The 24835-nt window shown below is 50.4% G+C and overlaps 1 protein-coding gene across 6 annotated transcripts in view; it reads right to left on the bottom strand.

Moving 5' to 3' along the window:
- Positions 1 to 23492, bottom strand: part of LOC137436560 (1,5-anhydro-D-fructose reductase-like) — a 57208-nt gene extending 33716 nt beyond the window's left edge. For 5 of the 6 annotated variants that reach the window (XR_010986307.2, XR_010986306.2, XM_068130445.2 and 2 more), the window contains exons 1-2: positions 23338 to 23487; positions 14859 to 14905 (exon numbers count right to left, since the gene is read on the bottom strand). Coding sequence is in view for 3 of the 6 variants with exons in the window: in XM_068130445.2 (XP_067986546.2) it covers positions 14859 to 14905; positions 23338 to 23449 (159 nt within the window). In the remaining 3 variants the exon portion in view is untranslated. Of the gene's footprint in view, positions 1 to 14858; positions 14906 to 23337 lie in introns of all 6 variants that reach the window. The other variant, XM_078786525.1, reaches the window with a different exon arrangement.
- Between the last annotated feature and the right edge of the window lie 1343 nt (positions 23493 to 24835).

The raw sequence follows: 24835 nt of genomic DNA, 5'->3' as shown, positions 1-24835 counted from the left end.
ACATACATACATATGTAGCGGTTACCGCTGGATGTACATAATCGCCTTGCACCGGCCAGAACACGGCCAGACGCGCCTCTCCCGGGCATGCCCGGACTCACTGTTCCCGGGCACGCCCGAACCTCCCGGGCACGCCCGGTCTCGTCTTTCCCGGGCATGCCCGCTCTCGCCTTTCCAGGGCTCGCCCAGAGCGTCCGGGCATGCCCGCTATCGCCTTTCCAGGGCTCGCCCAGAGCGTCCGGGCATGCCCGCTATCGCCTTTCCAGGGCACGCCCAGAGCGTCCGGGCATGCCCGCTATCGCCTTTCCAGGGCTCGCCCAGAGCGTCCGGGCATGCCCGCTATCGCCTTTCCAGTGCTCGCCCAGAGCGCCCGGGCACGCCCAGCCTCGACTTGCCAGGCCGCAGCCAAACACGCCCGGGCAGGTCCAGACTCGCCTTTCCAAGGCTCGCCCTTGATACCCGGGCATGCCCGGTATAGCTTTTGCCGGGCAAACTTCCCGACATAAATATGTATATATATTGTTGCCCGAAAAACGGGCTTGTCAGAATACCTGAGCTGTTTTGTTTCAATAAAGCAACTCGGACGAATTCCGTCTTTGGTCGCGTCAATTCTTTCGACTCGCGTTGGAGCGCAGTTCCTTCATTGGTGACCTACCGACATGGATACGGCAGTGACGCTTAAACTGCCTACCTTCTGGGAGACTCACGCGGCTGTTTGGTTCGCCCAGGCGGACTCCCAGTTCGCCCTGCTAGGCATCACCGCGGACGACACCCGCTTCCACCATGTTGTGGCGGCGCTCGGTTCCACCACCGCGGCCCGCGCCTTGAGCCTCCTCCAGCACCCGCCGGCTGCTGACAAATACGACGCGCTGAAGACGCTCCTCCTCGGCGCTTTCGCCCTCTCACCGGCAGCACGCGCACGGCGCCTGCTTGACCTGCCCGAGCTCGGCGACACGCGCCCGTCCGAGCGCATGGACTATATGCTCTCGTTGCTCGGCGAGCACTCTCCGGCATTCCTGTTCCGGGAGCTGTTCCTCCGTCAGCTGCCTAACCCGGTACGCCTCGCCCTGGCTGGCACGTTGATCACGGATTCCCGCGCCCTCGCCAGGGAAGCCGATAAGATCTCCTCGGCGGGCCAGCACATCGGCGCGGTTACCTGGAGCCCGCCGCCGTCCGAGGCGACGCCCACGACGCCCGAGCGCCCTGCGCGGTTGGAGGCCGAACTGCCGGTGCAACTGGCGGCCGCCACGCCGCACCGCCCGCTTCCGACACGACGGCCGGGGCCTCCACCTGACCGGGCGTGGTGTTATTACCACGCCAGGTTCGGACACAAGGCTCGGACGTGCCGGCCCCCGTGCACTTTCGGCAGGTCGGGAAACGGCCGGGCCGGCGTTCATTCCCAGCCATGAGCGCCGGCGACTCGGGCAACTTGCTGTTTATTCGGGACAAAGCGTCTGGACGGCGTTTCCTGTGCGACACCGGCGCCCAGCTGAGCGTCATACCTGCCTCCGAGCAGGACAGACTGGACGCAGTTTGCGGCCCCTCTTTGGTCGCTGCTAATGGCTCGGCCATACGCACTTTCGGCCCACGCGTCGTCACCCTCTGCTTCGGCAGCCAGCGCTTTCAATGGACTTTTGTTACCGCCAGCGTCCCCGTGGCTTTGCTGGGCGCCGACTTCCTCTGCGCGCACTGGCTACTGGTCGACGTCAAACGACGTCGCCTTGTCCACGCCGAGACCTTCAGCTCCCCGGCGTGCACAATGAGCAGCTCCGCGCCGACCGAACTGGCGTGCGCCCTCCCGGCAACGAACGAGTTCGCTCGCCTGCTCGTGGAATTCCCGGCCCTCACGCGGCCGACGTTTTCGGCCGTCGCGGTGCGGCACGGGATCGAGCACCACATACCCACTACGGGCCCGCCGGTCTACGCCAGGGCCCGCCGCCTCGACCCAGCCAAGCTCGCCGTGGCAAAGGCCGAATTCGACGCATTGGAGCACCTCGGCATCGTGCGGCGCTCCGATAGCGCGTGGGCCTCGCCACTGCACATCGTGCCAAAGCCGGGGGGTGGATGGCGCCCGTGTGGCGACTACCGCCGTCTCAATGAAGCTACCACCCCCGACAGGTACCCGATCCCGCATATTCAGGACTTTTCCGCCCGTTTGGCGGGACGGGTCATCTTTTCGAAAATTGACCTGATACGGGGCTACCACCAGGTACCTGTCAGGGCGGCCGACGTCCCGAAGACGGCCGTCATCACGCCGTTCGGCCTGTTCGAATTTTTGCGGATGCCGTTTGGCCTCAAGAACGCGGCCCAGGCGTTCCAGCGCTTGATGGACGGCGTGCTGCGCGACCTGCCGTTTCTTTTCGTCTATCTGGACGACATCCTCGTCGCCAGCACGTCCCGCGCCGAGCACCTCCTCCACCTCCGAACACTGTTCGGTCGCCTCAGCGAGCACGGCTTAATTGTCAACCCGGTCAAATGCCACTTCGGCGCGATGACCGTTGACTTTTTGGGCCACCGCATCACCAAGACCGGGGCCGTGCCGCTGCCGACCAAGGTCGAGGCCATCACCACGTTCCCGCGTCCCCGTTCCATCAAGGCCCTCCAAGAGTTCCTCGGCATGGTGAATTTTTATCACCGATTCGTGCCCCGCGCTGCTCAGCTCATGCGGCCCCTTTACGAGGCCCTCCGGGGCAAGCCGGCCAAGCATGACATTGTTTGGTCCGCGGCCATGGACGCGGCCTTCGCCAGTGCCAAACGGGCCCTCGCCGACGCAACACTGCTGGCTCACCCGGTGCTCAACGCGCCCATCGCCCTCACTACGGACGCCTCCAACTACGCGGTGGGCGCCGTCCATGAGCAATGGGTGGACGGGGTTTGGCAGCCACTCGCTTTTTTCAGCCGGCAACTCCGGCCGAACGAGTTAAACTACATCACGTTCGACCGCGAGCTGCTCGGGCTATTCCTGGCCGTTCGCCATTTCCGACACCTCCTGGAGGGCCGCCCGTTCACGGCTTTCGTCGACCACAAGCCGTTGGTCTACGCAATGGCTAAGGTCACGGAGCCGTGGTCGGCCCGCCAGCAGCGCCACCTCTCCGCCGTGTCGGAGTTCACCACGGACATCCAGCACGTCGCCGGCAAAGACAACGCCGTGGCCGACTGCCTTTCGCGGGCCAGCGCGAACGCGGTCCACCTCGGCGTGGACTTCACGCTCATGGCGGCCGACCAGACCACCGACGCCTCGGTGCAGGCACTCCGCGTGGCGGACACGGGCCTCCGCCTGGCCGACATCCCCTTCGCGGGCACCGTCCTGCTCTGCGACGTCTCCCAGGGCCAGCCTCGCCCCATCGTGCCCGTTTCCTGGCAGCGCCGCATCTTCGCCTCCATCCACGGCCTTTCTCACCCGGGCCGGAAAGCTTCTCAGAAGCTGGTGTCGGCGCGTTTCGTCTGGCACGGCCTTCGACGAAACATCCGCGACTGGGCCAACGCCTGCACGGCCTGCCAGCGAGCCAAGGTCCACCGCCACACCCAGGCCCCGCTGGCACCTTTCGCCGTGCCTGAACGGCGTTTCGACCACGTCCACGTGGACCTGGTGGGTCCCCTGCCCCCCTCGCGGGGGTTCACCCACCTGCTCACCATGGTGGACAGGACCACCAGGTGGCCGGAGGCCGTGCCCCTCACCTCCACCACCACCGCCGACGTGGCGCAGGCGTTCATCGCCACCTGGGTCGCGCGCTTCGGCGCACCAGCGGACATCTCATCCGACCGCGGCCCACAGTTCACGTCTGAGCTTTGGGGCGCGGTCGCCCGTTCGTTGGGGGTCACGCTGCACCGCACCACGGTCTACCACCCCCAAGCCAATGGGTTGTGCGAGCGGTTTCACCGCTCCATGAAGGCCGCACTCATGGCCGGCCTTCAGGACGACGGTTGGGCCGACCGGCTGCCGTGGGTCCTTTTGGGCCTTCGCACGGCCCCCAAGGAAGACCTCCAGGCGTCCGCCGCCGAGCTCGTCTACGGCCAGCCACTCCGCGTCCCGGGCGAATTCGTGCCTGACGCTACCAGTCCCTGGTCCGCCGCTCGCCAGCGCTCGGACCTCCAGGAGGCCGCCCGACGATTTGCCCCCGTGCCGACGTCCCGCCACGGTGGCCCCCAGTCCTACGTCCCCCCGGCGCTTCGCACAGCGGAGTACGTCTTTGTGCGTCATGACGCGCACCGGGGGCCACTCCGGCCGCCGTACGACGGGCCCTTCCGGGTCCTGCGACGGGGCGACAAGTCTTTCATCGTCGACTTCGGCGGCCGGCCGGACCAGATTTCTGTGGACCGCCTCAAACCGGCGCACATGGACGTCGACCGACCACCACGGTTGGCCCTTCCTCCGCGGCGAGGCCGCCCCCCGTCCACAGTTCCCCCCGCTCGACCACCCACCACCACGTCAGACCCCTCCCCACGACCCTCCAGGGGTCGCTGGGGCCGGGTCATCCGGACCCCCCTTAAATTGACCCTGCCGGTGCAGGTCGATTCTGGAGGGGCGTGTGTAGCGGTTACCGCTGGATGTACATAATCGCCTTGCACCGGCCAGAACACGGCCAGACGCGCCTCTCCCGGGCATGCCCGGACTCACTGTTCCCGGGCACGCCCGAACCTCCCGGGCACGCCCGGTCTCGTCTTTCCCGGGCATGCCCGCTCTCGCCTTTCCAGGGCTCGCCCAGAGCGTCCGGGCATGCCCGCTATCGCCTTTCCAGGGCTCGCCCAGAGCGTCCGGGCATGCCCGCTATCGCCTTTCCAGGGCACGCCCAGAGCGTCCGGGCATGCCCGCTATCGCCTTTCCAGGGCTCGCCCAGAGCATCCGGGCATGCCCGCTATCGCCTTTCCAGTGCTCGCCCAGAGCGCCCGGGCACGCCCAGCCTCGACTTGCCAGGCCGCAGCCAAACACGCCCGGGCAGGTCCAGACTCGCCTTTCCAAGGCTCGCCCTTGATACCCGGGCATGCCCGGTATAGCTTTTGCCGGGCAAACTTCCCGACATAAATGTGTATATATACACAAAGAATTAAGTTAAGCACCCCTACACAACGAATTAAGGTAAGCACCCCCTAATATATATTCTTTGTGTATATGTATACATTGGCATATATTCTAAGGTATGTGAGATCAAATAATGATTGGTATGACATTAGCAATTATCCATTGATGAAATTGAGTGATCAAAGTGAAAAAAAGTGATTGGTTGAGTCAGTGATCCGATCACGTGGGTCCTACACACGTTATTGACGCAAAGATCGCTAGAGGTCTTCTCAGAACAATGACTGTACGTTAGAAAACATAAACGTCATCCACACTGTCCGTGATGGACCTATAGCTCCATACTTAAATTGAGGTGAAAATATGCCTAAAATTCCCAAAAAATTTCACCTTAAATTATTCAGAATAAAATATTGAAAACGGCATGATTGTTATGTTTTTATGTGACCATAATATCACTTCTCCAGAAAATATAGCAATATCATGGGTATATTACACTGTTTTGACGACAACAAACTTGTAATGTGCGAGGTTGTAAAAAAACGGGGGGGGGTGCTTAACTTAATTCTTTGTGTATATATTGTTGCCCGAAAAACGGGCTTGTCAGAATACCTGAGCTGTTTTGTTTCAATAAAGCAACTCGGACGAATTCCGTCTTTGGTCGCGTCAATTCTTTCGACTCGCGTTGGAGCGCAGTTCCTTCACATACATACATACAGTCATGGGCAAAAATTTTGGCCCCTGTGCACTTTTTCCAAATAATGCACCATTTCCTCCAGAAAATTGTTGAAATAAAAAAATCTTTTGTAATCCACATTTGTGTTTCCTTGGTTTGCAGTGGAACAAAACAAAAAAAGCTTTAAATTTTTTTTACTAAATCTTAGCTTATTCCACACAGAAATCCTAAAATGGCCCGGACAATATTATTGGCACCTTTTAGAAGTTGTTAAAAATAATTAGATTTCAAGCAGGTGATTCTCCTTTACTTTGGAATTGAACTCACCTGTGGTGAGCTGCAGGTGCCTGCAATATAAAAATCACTCATTCACCCAGTTTGAATGGAGAAAAGCAGACATTCTGCTGTTTTGTGTCACTGTGTGTACTGCAATGAGCATGGAGAAAAGCAAGAAAACCAGAGAATTGTCTGAGGAGGTCAGACACAAGATTGTAGCCAAGCATGGACAATCTCAAGGCTACAAGTCCATCTCCAGAGACCTTGGTGTTCCTGTGTCCACCATACGCAATGTTATCAGGAAGTCTAAGGCCCATGGCACTGTAGCCAACCTCCCTGGATGTGGCCACAGGAGAAAACTTGATCGAAGATTGCAGCAAAGAATTGTTTGAATGGTGGAGAAAGCACTTCGATCAACTGCCAAACAGATTCAAGCTGACCTACAGACACAAGGTACGACAGTTTCAACTCGAACCATCCATCGCCAACTCAATGAAAGGGGGTTCTATGGGAGGAGACTCAGGAGGACCCCTCTGCTGAGAGAGAGACATAAGAAAGCCTGACTGGAGTTTGCCAAAACACACCTGAATAATCCAAAATCCTTCTGGGAGAATGTCCTGTGGACAGATGAGACCAAATTAGAGCTTTTTGGTGAAGCACATCATCTCTGTTTACAGAAAACAAAATGAAGCCTTCAAAAAAAAAGAACACCTTCCTGACAATCAAACATGGAGGAGGTTCAGTGATGTTTTGGGGTTGCTGTGCTGCCTCTAGCACTGGGTACCTTGAATGTGTGCATGGCATCATGAAATCAGGAGATTATCAAGGCATTTTGGAGCGCAATGTTCAACCCAGTGTCAGAAAGTTGGGTCTCTGTCGAAGGTCATGGGTCTTGCGGCAGGACAATGACCCCAAACACACTTCAAAAAGCACCCAGGAATGGTTCAAGACAAAACGCTGGACTGTTCTGAAGTGGCCAGCAATGAGTCCAGATCTAAATCCCATTGAACGCCCGTGGGGAGATCTGAAAACAGCAGTTGGGAGAAGGTACCCTTCAAATAGGGGAGAACTGGTGCAGTTTGCACAAGAAGAGTGGGCCAACTGCCAGTAGAGAGATGTCGGAAGCTCGTTCATGGCTATAGGAAGCGCTTCACTGCACTTATTTTGTCCAAAGGCTGTGGTACCAAATATTAAGTTGAGGGTGTTAATAATTTTGTCAATGCCATTTCTTTTTTTCTGATTTAAAAGGATATATTAAGTTCTGAATCAAAAACAAAGGTTCTGTAATATTAACAGTGAAATAAAGAATTGTGGAGACCAAATACTTTTGTCAATTTCAACTTATTTTAGAGAAAAGTGTGAGATATTTGGAGAAAGTGCAAGGGTGGCAATATTTTTGGCCACGACTGTACACACAAATTTGGCCACGACTTACATGCATACATACCATACATACCTTACATACATACCTTACATAAATACATGCATAATTTACAAACATAACTTCCATACATACATAATTACATATATTACTTACATACATACATAATTACATATATTACTTACATCTTACTATAATTCACCAAATGTCCGTCCGTCTGTCCGTTCGTTCGAAGGTACCGCAAAAACGCCTGAACGATATTTTGGGTGGGTAATCCTGCGATCTCCTGGAGTAAAATACGTTATATTGTTTTTCCAATTTCAGCGTTGGCCACCAGCATTTTCAGGTTTGGACTCCTGCATAACGTTATTTTCCCAGGTGCTGCACAAACGGCTGCACTGATCGCTGCACAGCTGCACCGATCGGCTGCACCGATCGGACTCGGTGACCTCGGACAAAGACCTTTTATAAGTACATGGGTTGAATCACTGCTTGAGACAAGGCCAACTCCCCCCCCCATCATCACGGCCGTCTCTCCAACTCACAATCCCACGAGATATGCGAAAAGGACGACCCAAAACAAATTATCTTCTTTTTGATTCGTATATAAACATCATTAAAAGTAAATAATAACCTCGGCCAAAGTTCAAACGACGTGAGTTTAATCTCTACATGAGAGAATTCCACATAGCTATTTGGGCGGTGTATAAGCCAACAGATCGCTGTCTCCATCGATCTTGTTAAGGCCGTAACACTTATCGGCTCAAAATCCTTTTAACTGTTGACTTGGTAGTTTTTACAATGAAGGAAACATTAACAATGTTGTTAAAAGTTTCTTTTGTGATTAATTTGTGATTGGAGTTATGTTGTTTCGAATGAAAAAAGAGATATCGAGTTCAAGTGAATGACAAAATGCCGTGATGGTTTCTACTTTCTGAATGTGACCTTCGCGGATCGCCATATGCAGATTCGCCACGGACCTACGATCGGTGTTTCTATACATGAACGTACCCGTTTGTTTGCGAATGGGTACGTTTTTCATGGAAGTTCTTCACGAACTTGCTATCCATGTCTGACGTGCGACTGAGGGTGCTACAGGAATGTGGAATTTATTGGTTTCATGCTTTAGCATTCGCCGTATCTGCATTGCCTGTTTGCGTCTGGCCTCCCACCTGTGCGTAGCATAGCACGGGTATCTCGCTAGTACATACATAATTACATACATTACTTACATACATACAGACATAATTACATACATTACTTACATACATTACTTACATACATACATCATTACATACACTAGCAGAGTACCCACCCTACGGGCACCCCTATGGGCGTTCTTGTTCCACACGTACAACACATTTTCAGCCATCTCTTATTGGAGGATATTTTCTGCTGATACAACTGATTTGACTTGGATTTCTTGATTATTTCCTTTGGTAATATTGCTGGATCTCTGTTCAACTTAGGTGGCCTTGGTTTTTGAGGCATCTCAATTTTCCAGAAAAAACAAACATGAACCATCATCCAAGCTAACAATACCCACGACCAAACCGCACTCACCTCTTCCCCCCTCCTCCCCCTTCCACCATCTCTTCAAAATACCCCTTCAACTATCACCTGAGCTAGCATTACCCACGACAACCCCACACCACTCTCTTTCCTCCCCTCCACCATCTCTTCACAAACTCCCATCAACCGTCACCCCAGCTAACAATACCCACGACAACCCCACCCCCCCCCCCCCACCCTCCCCTTCACCATCTCCTCAAAATCCCCCTTCAACCGCCACCCTAGCTAGCAATACCCACGGCAACCCCACAACACCCTCTTTCCTCCCCTCCACCATCCTCTCACAATCCCCTATCAACCGTCACCCTAGCTAACAATATTCATGACCATCCCACACCATCTCTCTGTTCAACTTAGGTGGCCTTGGATTTTGAGGCACTTCCCCCCCCCCCCCGCCCCTCCACCATGCCCTCACAATCCCCCTACAACTGTCACCCTAGCCAACAATACTCACAACCACCCCTCACTGCCACTACACAATCCCCCATCAACTATGTCCGTAACTAACGATACTCACGACCACCCCACACAAGCCCCCATCAACTATCACTGTAACTAACAATACCCACGACCAACCCACAAACCCCGCCCCATCCAACATCCCCAATCATTATTGGAATCCGAGCAGCTCGGAATGCACTGTCTCTATGTACTGTCACCAGCAGGACCACAGTGAGTTCACAATGTGATGTCACTGGCAAACTCGAGAATCGACACTCTAGGGATTTTTTCAGCACTTTGTGATTCACAAATAAAATAAAATCCCCTTCAAATTAGACCGTGATTGATTGTCAATGGTTTTCAGAAGAAAGAAAATTTGCATTTGGGTTCTCCTTTAAGAGACTTTTGGGTCTTCGGTGTCTTTTCAGTCTTTTGGGTCTTTGTGGTCTTTTGGGTCTTCAGGGTGTTTTTGGTCTTTTTGGTCTTTGGTGTCTTTTCAGTCTTCAGGGTATTTTTGGTCTTTTGGGTGTTTTGGTCTTCAGGGTCTTTAAGGGTATTTGTGATATTTTGGGTCTTTGGGGTATTTTGAGTCTTTGCGGTCCATTGGGTCTCTGGGGTCTTTTCAGTGTTTTGGGTCTTTTGGGTATTCAGGGTATTTTCGGTGTTTTTTTTTTTTTTTTTTTTGTTTTGTATACAATATCGAGGCTCGTGAAAGAGCGAACATTAATCACACAGAAAGACAAACCGACACATAAAACATATAACATAGGGAGCGGTAGACAAGATGGGGAGAGAGGGGGAAGGACACAAACACAACATTTGAGAGCAGGGACCGAGAGACATGGAGACATCGAGAGATCTGAGAGAGGGCGAGGGCTTTGGGGGGGGGGGGGCGTGGGAAGGGGGCAGTGGGAGAGGTATAAAACATATGGACACTGCCAGGACTTCCAGGAAAGAAGTTGGAATTTCAAACAAGGTGGATCTGGGGTGAATTAGCGGGGGTAGAAAAGATCAAGGTTTTGGATGGGGGAAGATAAGAGATGGTGGTGAACAGCTGTTTTAAAGACCTGGAGGGAGGAGTGGGATTGAAGGGAGTGAGGGAGTTTGTTCCAGAGGCGGGAGAAAAGAGGAATGAAAGAGTGAAGGTGAGCGGAGAGCCGAGATTTCGGCAGTTTAACCATCAGAGGGTTGCTGGCAGATCTTGTGCGACCTGTAGGAATATTTGGGGGACAGAGCACAGAGAGAGCTGGGGGTGAAAGGCCGGAGAGGAGTCGGTAGAAGACAGAAAGACCACCTACCTGCCTGCGGTGAGTGAGTGAAAGGCCCTCAGAGATAGCTTCATCGCGGGAGATTCCAATAATTCTGAAAGCTTTGGTTTCAACAGCGTGAAGCCGAGCTAGGTGTGAGGCAGGAGCACCGGCCCATAGGGGAGAACAGTATTCCATTGAGCTGCGGATGAAAGCCTTGTATGTGGTGAGGAGCTCAGGTGTGCCGAGGAAGGACTTCGCACGACGGAGGATGCCCAGTCGGCGACTGGCTTTGGAGGCCAGCTTGGAAATGTGGTTTTCCCAAGAAAGATCATGGCAGATAGTGAGACCCAAAATCTTGAGCGACAGAACTTCTTGGAGAGGATTGTTGAGAAAGTAGATGGGAGGGTTGTCCAGTCGATCTTTTCGGAGAGACATAGTAAGAGTGTGAGATTTGTCAGGATTGAAAGACATGTTCCACTTGTTTGACCAGTCTGTGATTTTGTCCAGGTCTTCAGAGAGTGAGGAGGCAGCAGACTGCCGATCTGAGGGAAGAGGAATGGAGCGGCAGAGAGTGGAGTCATCAGCAAAGAGATAGAGAGGATTTTCGAGAGAGTCAGAGAGATCATTGATGAAGACCAGAAAAAGCACGGGGCCCAGAACACTGCCTTGGGGAACTCCAGCCTGAACAGGAAGAGGAGATGAGAGAAACCCATTCAGGGCCACACGTTGACGACGACTAGAGAGGAAGTCCGCCAGCCATGCGTGGAGATTTCCATGGATACCAAAGGAGGAGAGTTTGGTGAGCAGAGCGGGGTGCCAGACCGTGTCGAAGGCACGTGATATGTCGAGGGAGACAGCTCTAATTTCCTGTTTGGCATTGAGGACCTCCATCCATTGTTGAGACAGCAGAAGCAGCATGTCCAGAGTAGAGTGACCTGGTCTGAAACCAAATTGATGATCAGAGATCAAGCCATTGGAGAAGAGGAAAGATTTCATATCAGAAGCAATGATGGATTCCATGACTTTGCTGATAATTGGGAGAAGGCTGATTGGTCTGTAGTTGCTAGGATCTGTTTTTGCACCTTTTTTGTGCAAAGCGGTGATGTTGGCTGATTTCCAAGCAGATGGCAGTTGACCTTGAGCAAAAGAGAGGGTGAAGAGAACAGAGAGAGGGTGAGATAGGGTTAGGGTTTTTTGGGGTCTTTGTGGTTTTTTAGGGTATTTAGGATATTTTGGTTCTTCGGGGTCTTTTCAATATTTTAGGTCTTTGGGGTCTTTTGGGTCTTTGGGGTCTTTTAAATCTTTTAGATCTTCAGGCTCTTTTGGGCCTTCGGGGTATTTTTGGTTTTCAGTGTCTTTTCAGTCTTTTGGGTCTTCAGGGTCTTTTTGGTGTTCAGGGTTTTTTGGGGTCTTTGGGTTTTTTTAGTGTCTTCAGGATATTTTGGGTCTTCGGGGTCCTTTCAATATTTTGGGTCTTTGGGGGTTTTTCGGTGTTCGGGTCTTTTGGGTATTTTCAGTGGTTGTTTTTTGGGGTCTTTGTTTTTTTTTTAGGGTCTTCAGGATATTTTGGGTCTTTGAGGTCCTTTAAATATTTTGGGTCTTTGGGGTCGTTTGGGTATTTTCAGTCTTTGGGGGTCTTTTAGGTCTTTGGGGTCGTTTGGGTCTTTGGGGTATTTTGGGTCTTCAGGGTCTTTTCAGTATTTTCAGTCTTTGGGGTCTTTTAGGTCTTTGGGGTCTTTTCAGTCTTTGGGGTATTTTAGGTCTTTGGGGTCTTTTCAGTCTTTAGGGTATTTTAGGTCTTCAGAGTCCTTTGGGTCTTCAGGGCCTTTGGGTCTTCAGGGTATTTTGGGTCAATAAATATTAAATGTATTTTTAAAATATTTCTCTGCTGTTTGTTTTTTTTTTTTTGGTTTTTTTGTATACAAGATCGAGGCTCGTGAAAGAGCTAACATTAATCACACAAAAAGACAAACCGACACACAAAACACAAAAAACAAGGGGAGCGGCAGACAAGATGGGGAGAGAGGGGGAAGGACACAAAAGAGAGGGGGAAGAGGGGGAAGGACACAAACACAACATTTGAGAGCAGGGACATCGGGAGGACTTGGGGGGAGGTGGGAGAGGAATAAAACATATGAACACTGCAAGGACTCTGGGGTGAATTACCGGGGGTAGAAAAGATCAAGGTTTTCGATGGGGGAAGATTCGTTTTCGATCAAGGTTTGTTAATTCATTATTTGAATTTTATATGTTTTTTTATCTTGTAAGCAATCTTTGATTGCAAATTATGAATACTAGTGGGGTCACCCGTGGGAATCCCACGGGCATGGAGGTGTATCTTTGCGATCGGTGCAGCCGTTTTTGCGGTACCTGGGACAATAACGTTAGGCGGCGGGAGCAAGTCCAAACCTGGAAATGCTGGAGACCAAAGCTGCAATTGGAAAAACAATATAGCCGATTTTACTCCAGGGGATCCCAGGATCACCCACCCAAAATTTCGTTGCGATCGGTTCAGCCGTTTTTGCGGTACCTGGGAACGGACGGATGGACAGACAGACGGACGGACATTTGGTGAATTGTAGTAAGATGTATGCATGTGTAATTCAGCCATTCGCTGCCAGACATGCTTTCAATAAACCATTTTGATTGATTTGATGACCCAAAAGTCTCCAAAGACCTAAGCCAAAGACCCAAAGGACCATGAGGACCCAAACGTCACCACAATACCCCAGGCATGATTATTCCCTCCATAATTGACATTCTCAATACTTTGTAATACTTAGTTTGTAATACGTTTTTGCTTCCTCTTTTAAAACCCTGTTCTTATATCTCTCAGAAACTGCACTTTAGACTGTCTGACTTGTCTAGACTTGAAACAATGAGTGAATGGAAAAGGCTGAAAATGCCAAATGTCACTCCTCAAATCTTTATTTACTGAAGTACCTGAAAATTATAACTACAACAGAACCATTATTGATTACATGACGTTGATACTTCATTTGACAGACGTTCACAGTGGGTGTTTTGATGTATGTATAATTACTTCTCTAAAGTAATTATACATTACTTTAGAGAAGTTAGAAATCTTTGATGTATTGAAAACGAGAGTGGTTGTGATTATTTATGAAAAATCGCCATGGTTTAGTCAAAGCAATTATTTTAATAAAGCAAAGACAACCTTAGGATTTTGAATTTTTAAAGTATGTTGTCCATTCTTCAAGTTCATCGAGTACAATAACCCATGTGTTAGTGGTGCTGGAGATACGAGTCCTTAAAAATTGCCGAATTGCCAAGAAGTGGCTTTTTGGACCCTGGTAGCAAACCTCAACACCCCCACAGCGCCGTGATGGATTGATATTTAATGGAGAACTTTTTACCCAGAATCCACCATATAGTTGTCTGTACATATGCAAAATTTCAAGTTGCACTTCAGTCATGGAACGAAAACAGATTTCCAGCTGCTTTTGCCACCTGCTGCGCACGGCCTATTACCTCCCGAACATCCTTAGAACTCTGGACAGCTAACAAATGCTTCATCATGTAGAACTCATTTAATCCTTCAGTTTAAATGAATTCCCTTCCTTCCCTGCATTTTCCCCATTTAAACACATTACAAGTCAGTCCTCGTACTAAAATGGAAAGAATCATGCCAGAAGATTCTTCCAGAAGGATGTCCACTGGTCGGTTGTGAGGGATCCTTCTGGAACGTTTCTTGAAGACTCGGCGAGCAGGAAGCCAATGAGAAGAGACCACGAGCAGGTAGGAGAGGCCCTGGCGGTGTCTTTGCCATGTCTGCGCCAGGCCCTATAAAGGCTGGGCAAGCAAGCGATTGAGTAGAGCCGCCGTAGGAGGAGAAATCACCCGTCAATAACAGGAGCTGTGTTGGATCCTCTGCCAAGCCTTTTAACCTCAAGTCTCTGAACGAGTTGACACCTGAACATTTTGTCTTGAACGAGTTGTTATCTGAATGAGCTGTCACCTGTATGGGCTGTGACCGGCTTCAGGGTTGGAGGTCAAGCGGTGGGTCAGAGCGACATCGTGCATCCTGGTGTGCTCACCCCAGTGTCCGCAACAATGCAAACACCATAACAACAGCAGCGATTTCAATAGAAAATTCACCATACAGATATTAGGGAAACTGGGAATGGGCAACAAAATGCTTTGCTGGGAAACAATGTGCCTACAACCTATATACAGGTATGAAAAACGTGTTAATTATGACGAATCGAACCGTTTTTGACTTACCTGCGCAGATATGGGAATCGCAAAGTTGAAATGCCGAACTGCATGACCTGCAAAACACGTACATTGTGTACAGATAATGAATGGCTTTAAAGTTCTCAAAATGATGTAAAAAGTTCTCAACAATCCTTCCACCCTGAACCCCAGGATCAAATCTACCTGTGCACACCCTGAGTACAACCACCGATTTTAATGAAAATTTACAAGAAACTTCAATGCAGGAGAACGCTATTAGGCCCCTCAATCCTGTGCAATTGTACCATCTTGGTACGAACCCCCATCCCCAGCACTTGCAGATACCTCTCCAACTCAATTTTAAAACTATCCACCAATTCTACTGTCATTGCCCTTGCAGATAGATAATTCCAGGTATTCACCACTCTCTGAGTAAAAGACCCCTACATTACTACCTTGTCCTGACTCTCCTCTTCGATCTTTACTCTTAAATTGTGGCCCCTTATCCTATCAGCATCCATTCTGCTGAAAAATCATTTTATATGTATATTAATTGACACTTGTGGGAAAATTACACGCCCAGACCTGGAATCGAACCCAGCAAAGCCGGCCGCTGGTATAAACACTCTACGCGGTTGTTTAGGGCCACAACCGCTAGGGGGGGGGGCCACACATGGCTAACTCGGTGTGTAGCCATGTAACGCTGGGGTAATGTTGCCGTTGTAGCGACCCATGGGTCCCCCAAGCGAGACCAGCGGCAGAATCTCCTTGCTCCAGCCGGTGACGTCACCGGCAGACAACCTCGGCGCCGGGGTGGCTGGTCACGTGACCACCAAAGCGTGCCGCGCGTGCGGTTATGGTCCTTTGCACCTGTCGGTCACGTGACCACCGCAACGCGCCTCGCCTGAGAGGCGTGGCTTTCGGTTTCGGTTATGCTTTCGGGTTGGGATATATATGCAGCCCGATAAACGGGCTTTAGAGAGTCCCCGAGTTGGCTTTTACAATAAACATCTTCTCGGACGAGTTTGTGTCTTGCCCGTGACTTCGTCCGTATCAAGCAAGAGCCCTGGCACTTCATTGGTGACCCCGACGTGATCTGAACACGCAACCCCGACTGCTCCTGCACAGATGCGGGGGCTGAGAACGGACACGGCAAGCACGCCCTAGCCAGGGAAGCCACCTAGGCTGGTGACGCCGGCTTCTCCCGCACGGCTTCGGGCACAGTTTCGACCGCGGTTTCGACATGCCGGAGTTTCGGTAACGACGACGGCCATGACTATGAGGTTCGCGCACCGCGCTCGGCTCCTCCTATACGACCGGATGGGCGAACCTATTCCAAGACCCTCCGAAGGCACGGCTGCTTCGTCACCTTCGCGCGCACTGACGTTGGCGGAACGGCTGCTTCATCACCTTTGCGCGCACTGACGTTCGCGGCACGGCCACTTCGTCACCCTCACGCACCTACAACTACAACCGCAACTACTTCTCCGACCCTGCATCCTCGGGAGGCCCGCAAGGAACCTCGGCAGCCTCCCCCGAGGCCTTGACCAGCCCCTCGGTTGGCTCACCTGCTTTTCGCGTGCACCGCTCGAGCCTTCTCGGCACTGCACCCGCGAACTGCAACCTCGGGAGGCCCGCGAGGAACCTCGGCAGCCTCCCCCGAGGACTTGCCCGGCCCCTCGGCCGCCTCCCGTCCACTGCATCCCCCGAGGCCTTGACCAGCCCCGCATCCTTGGGAGGCCCGCGAGGAACCTCGGCAGCCTCCCCCGAGGCCTTGACCAGCCCCTCGGTTGGCTCGCCCGCTTTTCGCGTGCACCGCTCGAGCCTTCTCGGCACTGCACCCGCGAACTGCAACCTCGGGAGGCCCGCGAGGAACCTCGGCAGCCTCCCCCGAGGACTTGCCCGGCCCCTCGGCCACCCCCCGTCCACTGCACCCCCCGTCTGACCACCCGCCACCACACCGGACCCCCCCCCCCCCCCCCGCGACTGGCCAGGGGTCGTTTCGGTCGGGTCATCCGGACACCCCTCAGGTTGACCTTCCTGGATCAAGTCCATTCTGGGGGGGCGTGTGTAGCGACCCATGGGTCCCCCAAGCGAGACCAGCGGCAGAATCTCCTTGCTCCAGCCGGTGACGTCACCGGCGGACAACCTCGGCGCCGGGGTGGCTGGTCACGTGACCACCAAAGCGTGCCGCGCGTGCGGTTATGGTCCTTTGCACCTGTCGGTCACGTGACCACCGAAACGGGCCTCGCCTGAGAGGCGTGGCTTTCGGTTTCGGTTATGCTTTCGGGTTGGGATGTACCGATAAACGGGCTTTAGAGAGTTCCCGAGTTGGCTTTTACAATAAGCATCTTCTCGGACGAGTTTGTGTCTTGCCCGTGACTTCGTCCGTATCAAGCAAGAGCCCTGGCTCTTCACCGTCAACGTTTTGTTGTTATGTCGCAGCGCCATCGCCAGCACCTGCCTTCTCTCTCCCAATCTCCCATTCGCAACTTATTTTGACCAACAGAGTACACAAATGGCTCCTAAAAGAAAATTTATGTCTGGCACTCAAGGGAGGAAGAAGAGAAAATTGGAGATGGTAAAAAGAACACAGGATAAAGGTATGTGATTGTTTGTTTGTTTGTTCTGATTGAATGAATGTGACAGTCGTTTTTCTTGCAACATTAAAGTCGTCTTTTAAAATAACTAGTGCAGTGCCCATTCAAAACATGCCTGTTCCAAATAGGCATTATTTGGATAAACTGACTACATATAAATAGGCTTGGAAGATACATATAACATACCCATGCAATGTCTTCCAGCCTATATTTAAAAAATAATAATAATCGAATGTATAATCTTTTCAGGGGCATTATTGAAATATTTTGGAGCAACCTCCGCTGCACCAGGACCATCTACCTCGTCAGCTGACATGACTGCTGCTGAGGGAGGGAACATCGTCAGATTCAGAGACTTCGGGGGCATCTACGCCCTCCTCTGACGTGACTGCGTGTGCTGCAGAGGTCTTAACTGAGGTACCACAGCCTTCGACATCATCCACTGATATTCCATCTGCCACCTCCCAATATCCAGTTGCAGCACAACCGCAAGATCCATTTGACTGGCCAACTATCCTGTCAGATGCAGACAGGACAGATATTGTACGCAGAGGGCCGTTTCAGGTTGCCCCAGCATTCACCTTTCCCAGAAGGCAGGATGGTAGACGTTTTCATCACCACTACACATACAGGACACTGGTAAATGAGGAAACAATTAAGGGGAGCTGCCTCGTCTACTCCAGGAAAAACAATGCAGTTTACTGCTTCTGTTGCAAACTGTTCTCCAACAAGACATACAAGTTGGTTAAAGAGGGACTGTCAGACTGGATGAACATTGGGGCCTTGTTGAAAACCCATGAAAACAACCCTGATCACGCAAAGCATATGGTCACATGGAAAGAACTGGAGCTTCGACTCCACATGCATGTGGAGACCATACTCAAGGAGAAGACACTGCGAAGCACGAAGACTCACTTTGCCTATGAAGCACCAGATGAGCCAGTCAGGGATGCCCTGAAGAGGCTAGAGACCACATTTTTCAATGTGGTTGTCAACTCTGCCATTGCATCTTTGGACAACTGGTTTGAAACACTTGGACAAGTTAAAAGCAAGTTTGGGGTACTGCAAAACTTCCCAACCTTGGATGATGAAGCACTGGAGAAACAATGTGAGGAGCTTGAGAACACACTGCGGAGTGGAGAGGAAGCCGACATTGATGGGAGAGAGCTGGCCATGGAAATCAGGAACCTTCCTCAGTTACCCACAAACAGGATGACTGCATTTGAACTGCTGGACGTTGTCCACAAGAAGGAACTGACAGAGTTGTATCCAAATCTTTGGATATCCCTGAGGATTGCCTGTACCCTGCCAGTGACAGTGGCATCAGCTGAAAGAAGCTTTTCAAAGCTTAAGCTGATGAAGACATACCTGCGATCATCTATGGCACAAGACCGCCTCACTGGACTTGCCATCATTAGTATTAACCAAGAGGTTGGCAGGCAGGTGTCTTACGATGATGTCATTCACGATTTTGCTTCAAGAAAATCAAGGAGGCAAAGATTTTGAGGACTTTCTCACTGATGTTGGATGGTGGTGAAAGGATGGATCGCTATAGTTTCTACAGTAGCCTATAGCTGTTGTTTTGTAGAATAGTTTTTTTTTGTTTTTTTTTTGTATACTGAATCGAGGCTCGTGAAAGAGCTAACATTTACTTCACAAACAAATCAACCAGACAAACAAAATATATATAAAGAGGGAGCGGAAGACAAGATGGGGAGAGAAGGGGAAGCACACAAACACAACATTTGAGAGCAGGAAGATGTGTGGAAGGGAGAGGGCTTGGGGGGAGGAGGCGTGGGAAGGGGGGGTGGGGGGGGGGGGAGAAGTATAAAACACAAAGACACCAAGGACTTCCAGGACAGAAGTTGGTATTTCAAAAAAGTGGAATTGGGGTGAAATTAGCGGGGGTAGAAAAGATCAAGGTTTTGGATGGGGGAAGATAAGAGATGGTGGTGAACAGCTGTTTTAAAGACCTGGAGGGTGGAGTGGGATTGAAGAGAGTGAGGGAGTTTGTTCCAGAGGCGGGAGAAAAGAGGAATGAAGGAGTGCAGGTGAGCAGAGAGTCTTGATTTTGGCAGTTTAACCATAAGAGGGTTGCAGGCAGATCTTGTGCGACCTGCAGGAATATTTGCGGGACAGAGCCCAGAGAGAGCTGGGGGGGCAAGGCCAGAGAGGAGTCGGTAGAAGATGGAAAGACCACCAACCTGCCTGCGGTGAGTGAGTGAGAGGCCCTTGGAGTTAGCTTCATCGCGGGAGATTCCAATGATTCTGAATGCTTTGGTTTAAACAGCGTGAAGACGAGCTAGGTGTGAGGCAGGAGCACCAGCCCGGAGGGGAGAGCAGTATTCCATTGAGCTGCGGATGAAAGCCTTGTATGTGGTGAGGAGCTCAAGTGCGCCAAGGAAGGACTTCACATGACGGAGGATGCCCAGTCGGCGACTGGCTTTGGAGGCCAGATTTGGAATGTGGTTTTCCCAGGAAAGATCATGGCAGATAGTGAGACCCAAAAGCTTGAGTGACAGAACTTCTTGGAGAGGATTATTCAGAAAGTGGATGGGAGGGTTGTCCAGTCGGTCTTTTCGGAGAGACATCGTAAGAGTGTGAGATTTGTCAGGATAGAAAGACATGTTCCACTAGTTTGCCCAGTCTGTGATTTTGTCCAGGTCTGCAGAGAGTGAGGAGGCTGCAGACTGCCGATCTGAGGGATGAAGAATGGAGCGACAGAGAGTAGAGTCATCAGCAAAGAGATAGAGAGGATTTTCAAGAGAGTCAGAGAGATCATTGATGAAGACCAGAAAAAGCACAGGGCCCAGAACACTGCCTTGGGGAACTCCAGCCTGAACAGGAAGAGGAGATGAGAGAAACCCATTCAGGGCCACACATTGACTACGACTAGAGAGGAAGTCCGCCAGCCATGCGTGGAGATTTCCATGGATACCAAAAGAGGAGAGTTTGGTGAGCAGAGCGGGGTGCCAGACCGTATCGAAGGCACGTGATATGTCAAGGGAGACTGCTCTAATTTCCTGTTTGGCATTGAGGACCTCCATCCATTGTTGAGAAAGCAGAAGCAGCATGTCCAGAGTAGAGTGACCAGGTCTGAAACCAAATTGATGATCAGAGATCAAGCCATTGGAGAAGAGGAAAGATTTCATATCTGAAGCAATGATGGATTCCATGACTTTGCTGATAATTGGGAGAAGGCTGATTGGTCTGTAGTTGCTGGGATCTGTTTTTGCACCTTTTTTGTGCAAAGCGGTGATGTTGGCAGATTTCCAAGCAGATGGAAGATGACCTTGAGCAAAAGAGAGAGTGAAGAGAACAGAGAGAGGGAGTGAAAGAGCGGAAGAACAGGATTTTAGGACCCGTGGGCTGATGCCGTCAGGTCCAGTTGCAGAATCAGAGTCGAGGGTTGACAGAAACTTTTCCACCTTGTCAGGAGGAAAGGACACAGAGTCCAGGAGCAGCTGGGTACGACTGGGTATGGTGGGTACAGAGAGGGATGGGTTTGGGACACAAGATTTAGAGGCAAACACAGAGTTGAGGCATTCAGCTTTTTCACGTGCGGAGTCAGCCGTGTGGCCATTTGAGGTGAGGGAGGGAATGGAGGGGGAACAAACACCAGAAACAGATTTGACCAGACGCCACCAGGATTTGGAAGAGGGAGACAGATAAGAGAGTTCGGTCCTGAGAACGGAGAGATATTGTTTCCTGGCTCTCCTGAGGGTGGACACACACTTGTTTCAGGCTTTGTGAAAGGAAATGAGATTTCCTTCCGTTGGATTTGCTTTCCAGGAGACGAAAGCAAGTTGTTTCTGGGCAATAGCCTCACCACAAGATTCCGTGTACCATGGACGGGAGGAAGGGTATGACAACTGAAGACGAGATGGGATAAATCTGTGCATGAGAGAGAGCAATTTACTTTGGAAGAATTCCCAGGATGAGTTGATGTCAGAGGTGGTAGAGATGGGAGACCAGTCCAGATTATTGATGGCTGCTTGAAGACCGTGCCAGTTGGCCTGAGTGAAATGCCAGACTCGTCGACGCTGAGGAGGCTCGCTGAGAATGGTCAAAGAGATGTCCACTTTAACAAGCACATGATCAGAAGAGCCGATTGGAGCAGAAGAAGAGCAGCAGACATTTTCAGGGAAGTTAGTCATAACCAAGTCCAGAAGAGAAGATGCTCCGTTGACTGAGATCCGGGTCGGGAAATTGACAGATTGTGTCAGTCCCAGTGAGTCACAGAAGTCCTTTGCTGAAGAGCCATGGCTGGTGAGAGAGGTACCCACACCCAGCCAACTGGCATGGTGACAGTTGAAATCACCACATATGAGGAAGAGAGAGTTGGGATGGGTAGATAGAAGTTGGTCCATATTATCAGACAGCGAGATGTAGATGGAGTCATCACTGTTTGGTGGATGGTACAACACACATATGAACAAAAGGTGGGAGCGAAGGGGAAGCCGTAGCCAAAGGTATTCCTGGGGGTGAGGTGGAGAGAGGGCAGTGGAGGGCGAGTGAGGAAGAGAGGTTTTTATAAAGATAGCAAGCCCACCTCCAGGACGAGGCTCAGGTCTATCATACCGGAGGAGGGAGTAGCCTGGGAGAGTTAACATTTTTGTAGTGTTCACTTTATTTATTTTGAATATTTTGAACTCGTATTGATTGTTCATTGCTATTTAATTGTCAAAATATTTTTTGTTTTTATTGGTGTTCATTTGTCATTGTCTACTTACTTGTTTCTTAACTTCTCAAATTTTTATATATTTTTAATATACATTGTTTTCAAATAAAGTAAGAGATTTGTTATTAATTCATTTGTCCATCTCCATTGTGTGTGTGTGTGTGTGTGTGTGTGTGTGTGTGTGTGTGTGTGTGTGTGTGTGTGTGTGTGTGTGTGTGTGTGTGTGTGTGTGTCCATTCAGTTATGAGCAGTGCGTGATTTGGGGGTTGCGCTGGGAGTGTTTTGGGGCCACAAACAAATTGTTTAGGGCCACCAAAATCCTAGGGCCGGCCCTGGAACCCAGGTCCTCATGGTGAACCATGCCAGTGCTCTGCCATCTTAGCTATCAGGGGCGACCCTGACCAAGCATGCGAATTTTCCTACATATAGAATTGCCACTCTCTTTCCGTCAATGCACTCGCAAGGGCAGGATGGAGCATACAAGTGGAAACAAATCTCATTCTTCCTTCCAGGTCTTCAAGACAGCCGTTCACCATCGTCTCAGATCGGCCATTTTTCCTTCCTCTACTGCCCCCTTCTCTTCATTCCTCCCACACCCATTGGTTCTCCTCCTCCATTTGTCTTGTCCTTGGTTCTGCTGTTGGGGGTTCCCCTCGCGAGAGCTGTACATCTTGTCCTGTTACATCCTGATCCGTTTAGTGTACTAGTACGAGCTCTTCCACGAGCTTCGACTATCTATACAAAAACAAACTGTGTACAAGCGACCACGATGAAGCCCAAAGACCCGTTGAATAGACTACTTTAAGAGGTATTGTACTAGGGAGACGAGTTACACGACACATTTATGAAATATCAAATAAAACTGGATTGGAAGCAGTGGCAAGAGTCAAGTGAAGGTAATGCGACTGATCTGTCAACTGCTCAATATGGCAGACAGTTGATAAAATGTGACTTTTCATGAGGAAAACATCATTGCGAAGCAAACACTGTGCACAAAATATGTCAGAAGGAAAACGGCGGCCATATGCTAAAGCAGTTATTAGGCAATCTCTATGAATCCTCTTCTACAATATCTCAACTAAAGCATACATGTCCTTCACCAGCGACACTTACAAATCGGGACCATCTTGTTACAAATTCAAAGAACAGGTTTTACTTGTAAATACATCAGGTGCATGAAAAGGTCAATAGTTTTCAAATATAGTTACTGAATTCGAATGTTTATTTCAAAATATTCATGACATACCTTCTACAAATGTTCCCAGGCCCAGGAGAGGGATAGAAAGGCCATTGTTCAAAGGAGTTCTGGCTTCTGATGCAGACATAGCTCTTGTGAAAAGCAAACTCGAGCAGTTCATGCAGGCAATGTGAGAATCCTGATATTGAATGGACTTTCACCTTGCTCCGCCCATACGTTTAATCTATTGCATTTGCTCCACCACTCAATGGAAACGATTCTTCAGTGTCTACCGCCCCTATTCCCATATATATACTATATAATGTTTTCATACATACATACATTACTTACGAACATACATACATTACTTACATACAAACATACGCACACATACATACATACATAAAATACATACATTACATACATATAAATACATACATTACTTACATACATACATACATTACACACATACATACATACATACATGCATACATACATTACACACACATACATACATACATACATATATTACACATACATACATGCATACACACATACATACATACATACATACACACACACATACATACATACATACACACAAACATACATACACACATACATACATACATACACATACATACATCCACACACATACATACATACATACATAGTCGTGTGGTTTGCTCAGTTAACACCTAGCATCACCACAGATTAATCAAGCTTAACGAGGCGTTTATTCAAATCAATGGCGGATCGATACACGAGCCGGGAGATTTTATTTTTTATTTTTTTTTGTATACAAGATCGAGGCTCGTGAAAGAGCGAACATTAATCACACAGAAAGACAAACAGACACATAAAACAAATAACATCGGGAGCGGTAGACAAGATGGGGAGAGAGGGGGAAGGACACAAACACAACATTTGAGAGCAGGGACCGAGAGACATGGAGACATGGAGAGATCTGTGGGAGGGAGAGGGCTTTGGGGGGGAGGCATGTGAAGGGGGGGAGGCATGTGAAGGGGGGGGGGGGTGGGAGAGGTATAAACATATGGACACTGCCAGGATTTCCAGGAAAGAAGTTGGAATTTCAAACAAGGTGGATCTGGGGTGAATTAGTGGGGGTAGAAAAGATCAAGGTTATGGATGGGGGAAGATAAGAGATGGTGGTGAACAGCTGTTTTAAAGACCTGGAGGGAGGAGAGGGATTGAAGGGAGTGTGGGAGTTTGTTCCACAGGCGGGAGAAAAGAGGAATGAAAGAGTGAAGGTGAGCAGAGAGCCGAGATTTCGGCAGTTTAACCATCAGAGGGTTGCTGGCAGATCTTGTGCGACCTGTAGGAATATTTGGGGGACAGAGCACAGAGAGAGCTGGGGGAGCAAGGCCGGAGAGGAGTCGGTAGAAGACAGAAAGGCCACCTACCTGCCTGCGGTGAGTGAGTGAAAGGCCCTCAGAGATAGCTTCATCGCGGGAGATTCCAATGATTTTGAAAGCTTTGGATTCAACAGCGTGAAGCCGAGCCAGGTGTGAGGCAGGAGCACCAGCCCATAGGGGAGAACAGTATT

This window comes from Myxine glutinosa, chromosome 11, assembly GCF_964187855.1.
Source record: "Myxine glutinosa chromosome 11, kmMyxGlut1.1, whole genome shotgun sequence".
NCBI classification, from domain to species: Eukaryota; Metazoa; Chordata; class Myxini; order Myxiniformes; family Myxinidae; genus Myxine; species Myxine glutinosa.
The sequence above is the reverse complement of the archived record's forward strand: the minus strand, read 5'-3'. Positions and strand labels throughout refer to the sequence as shown.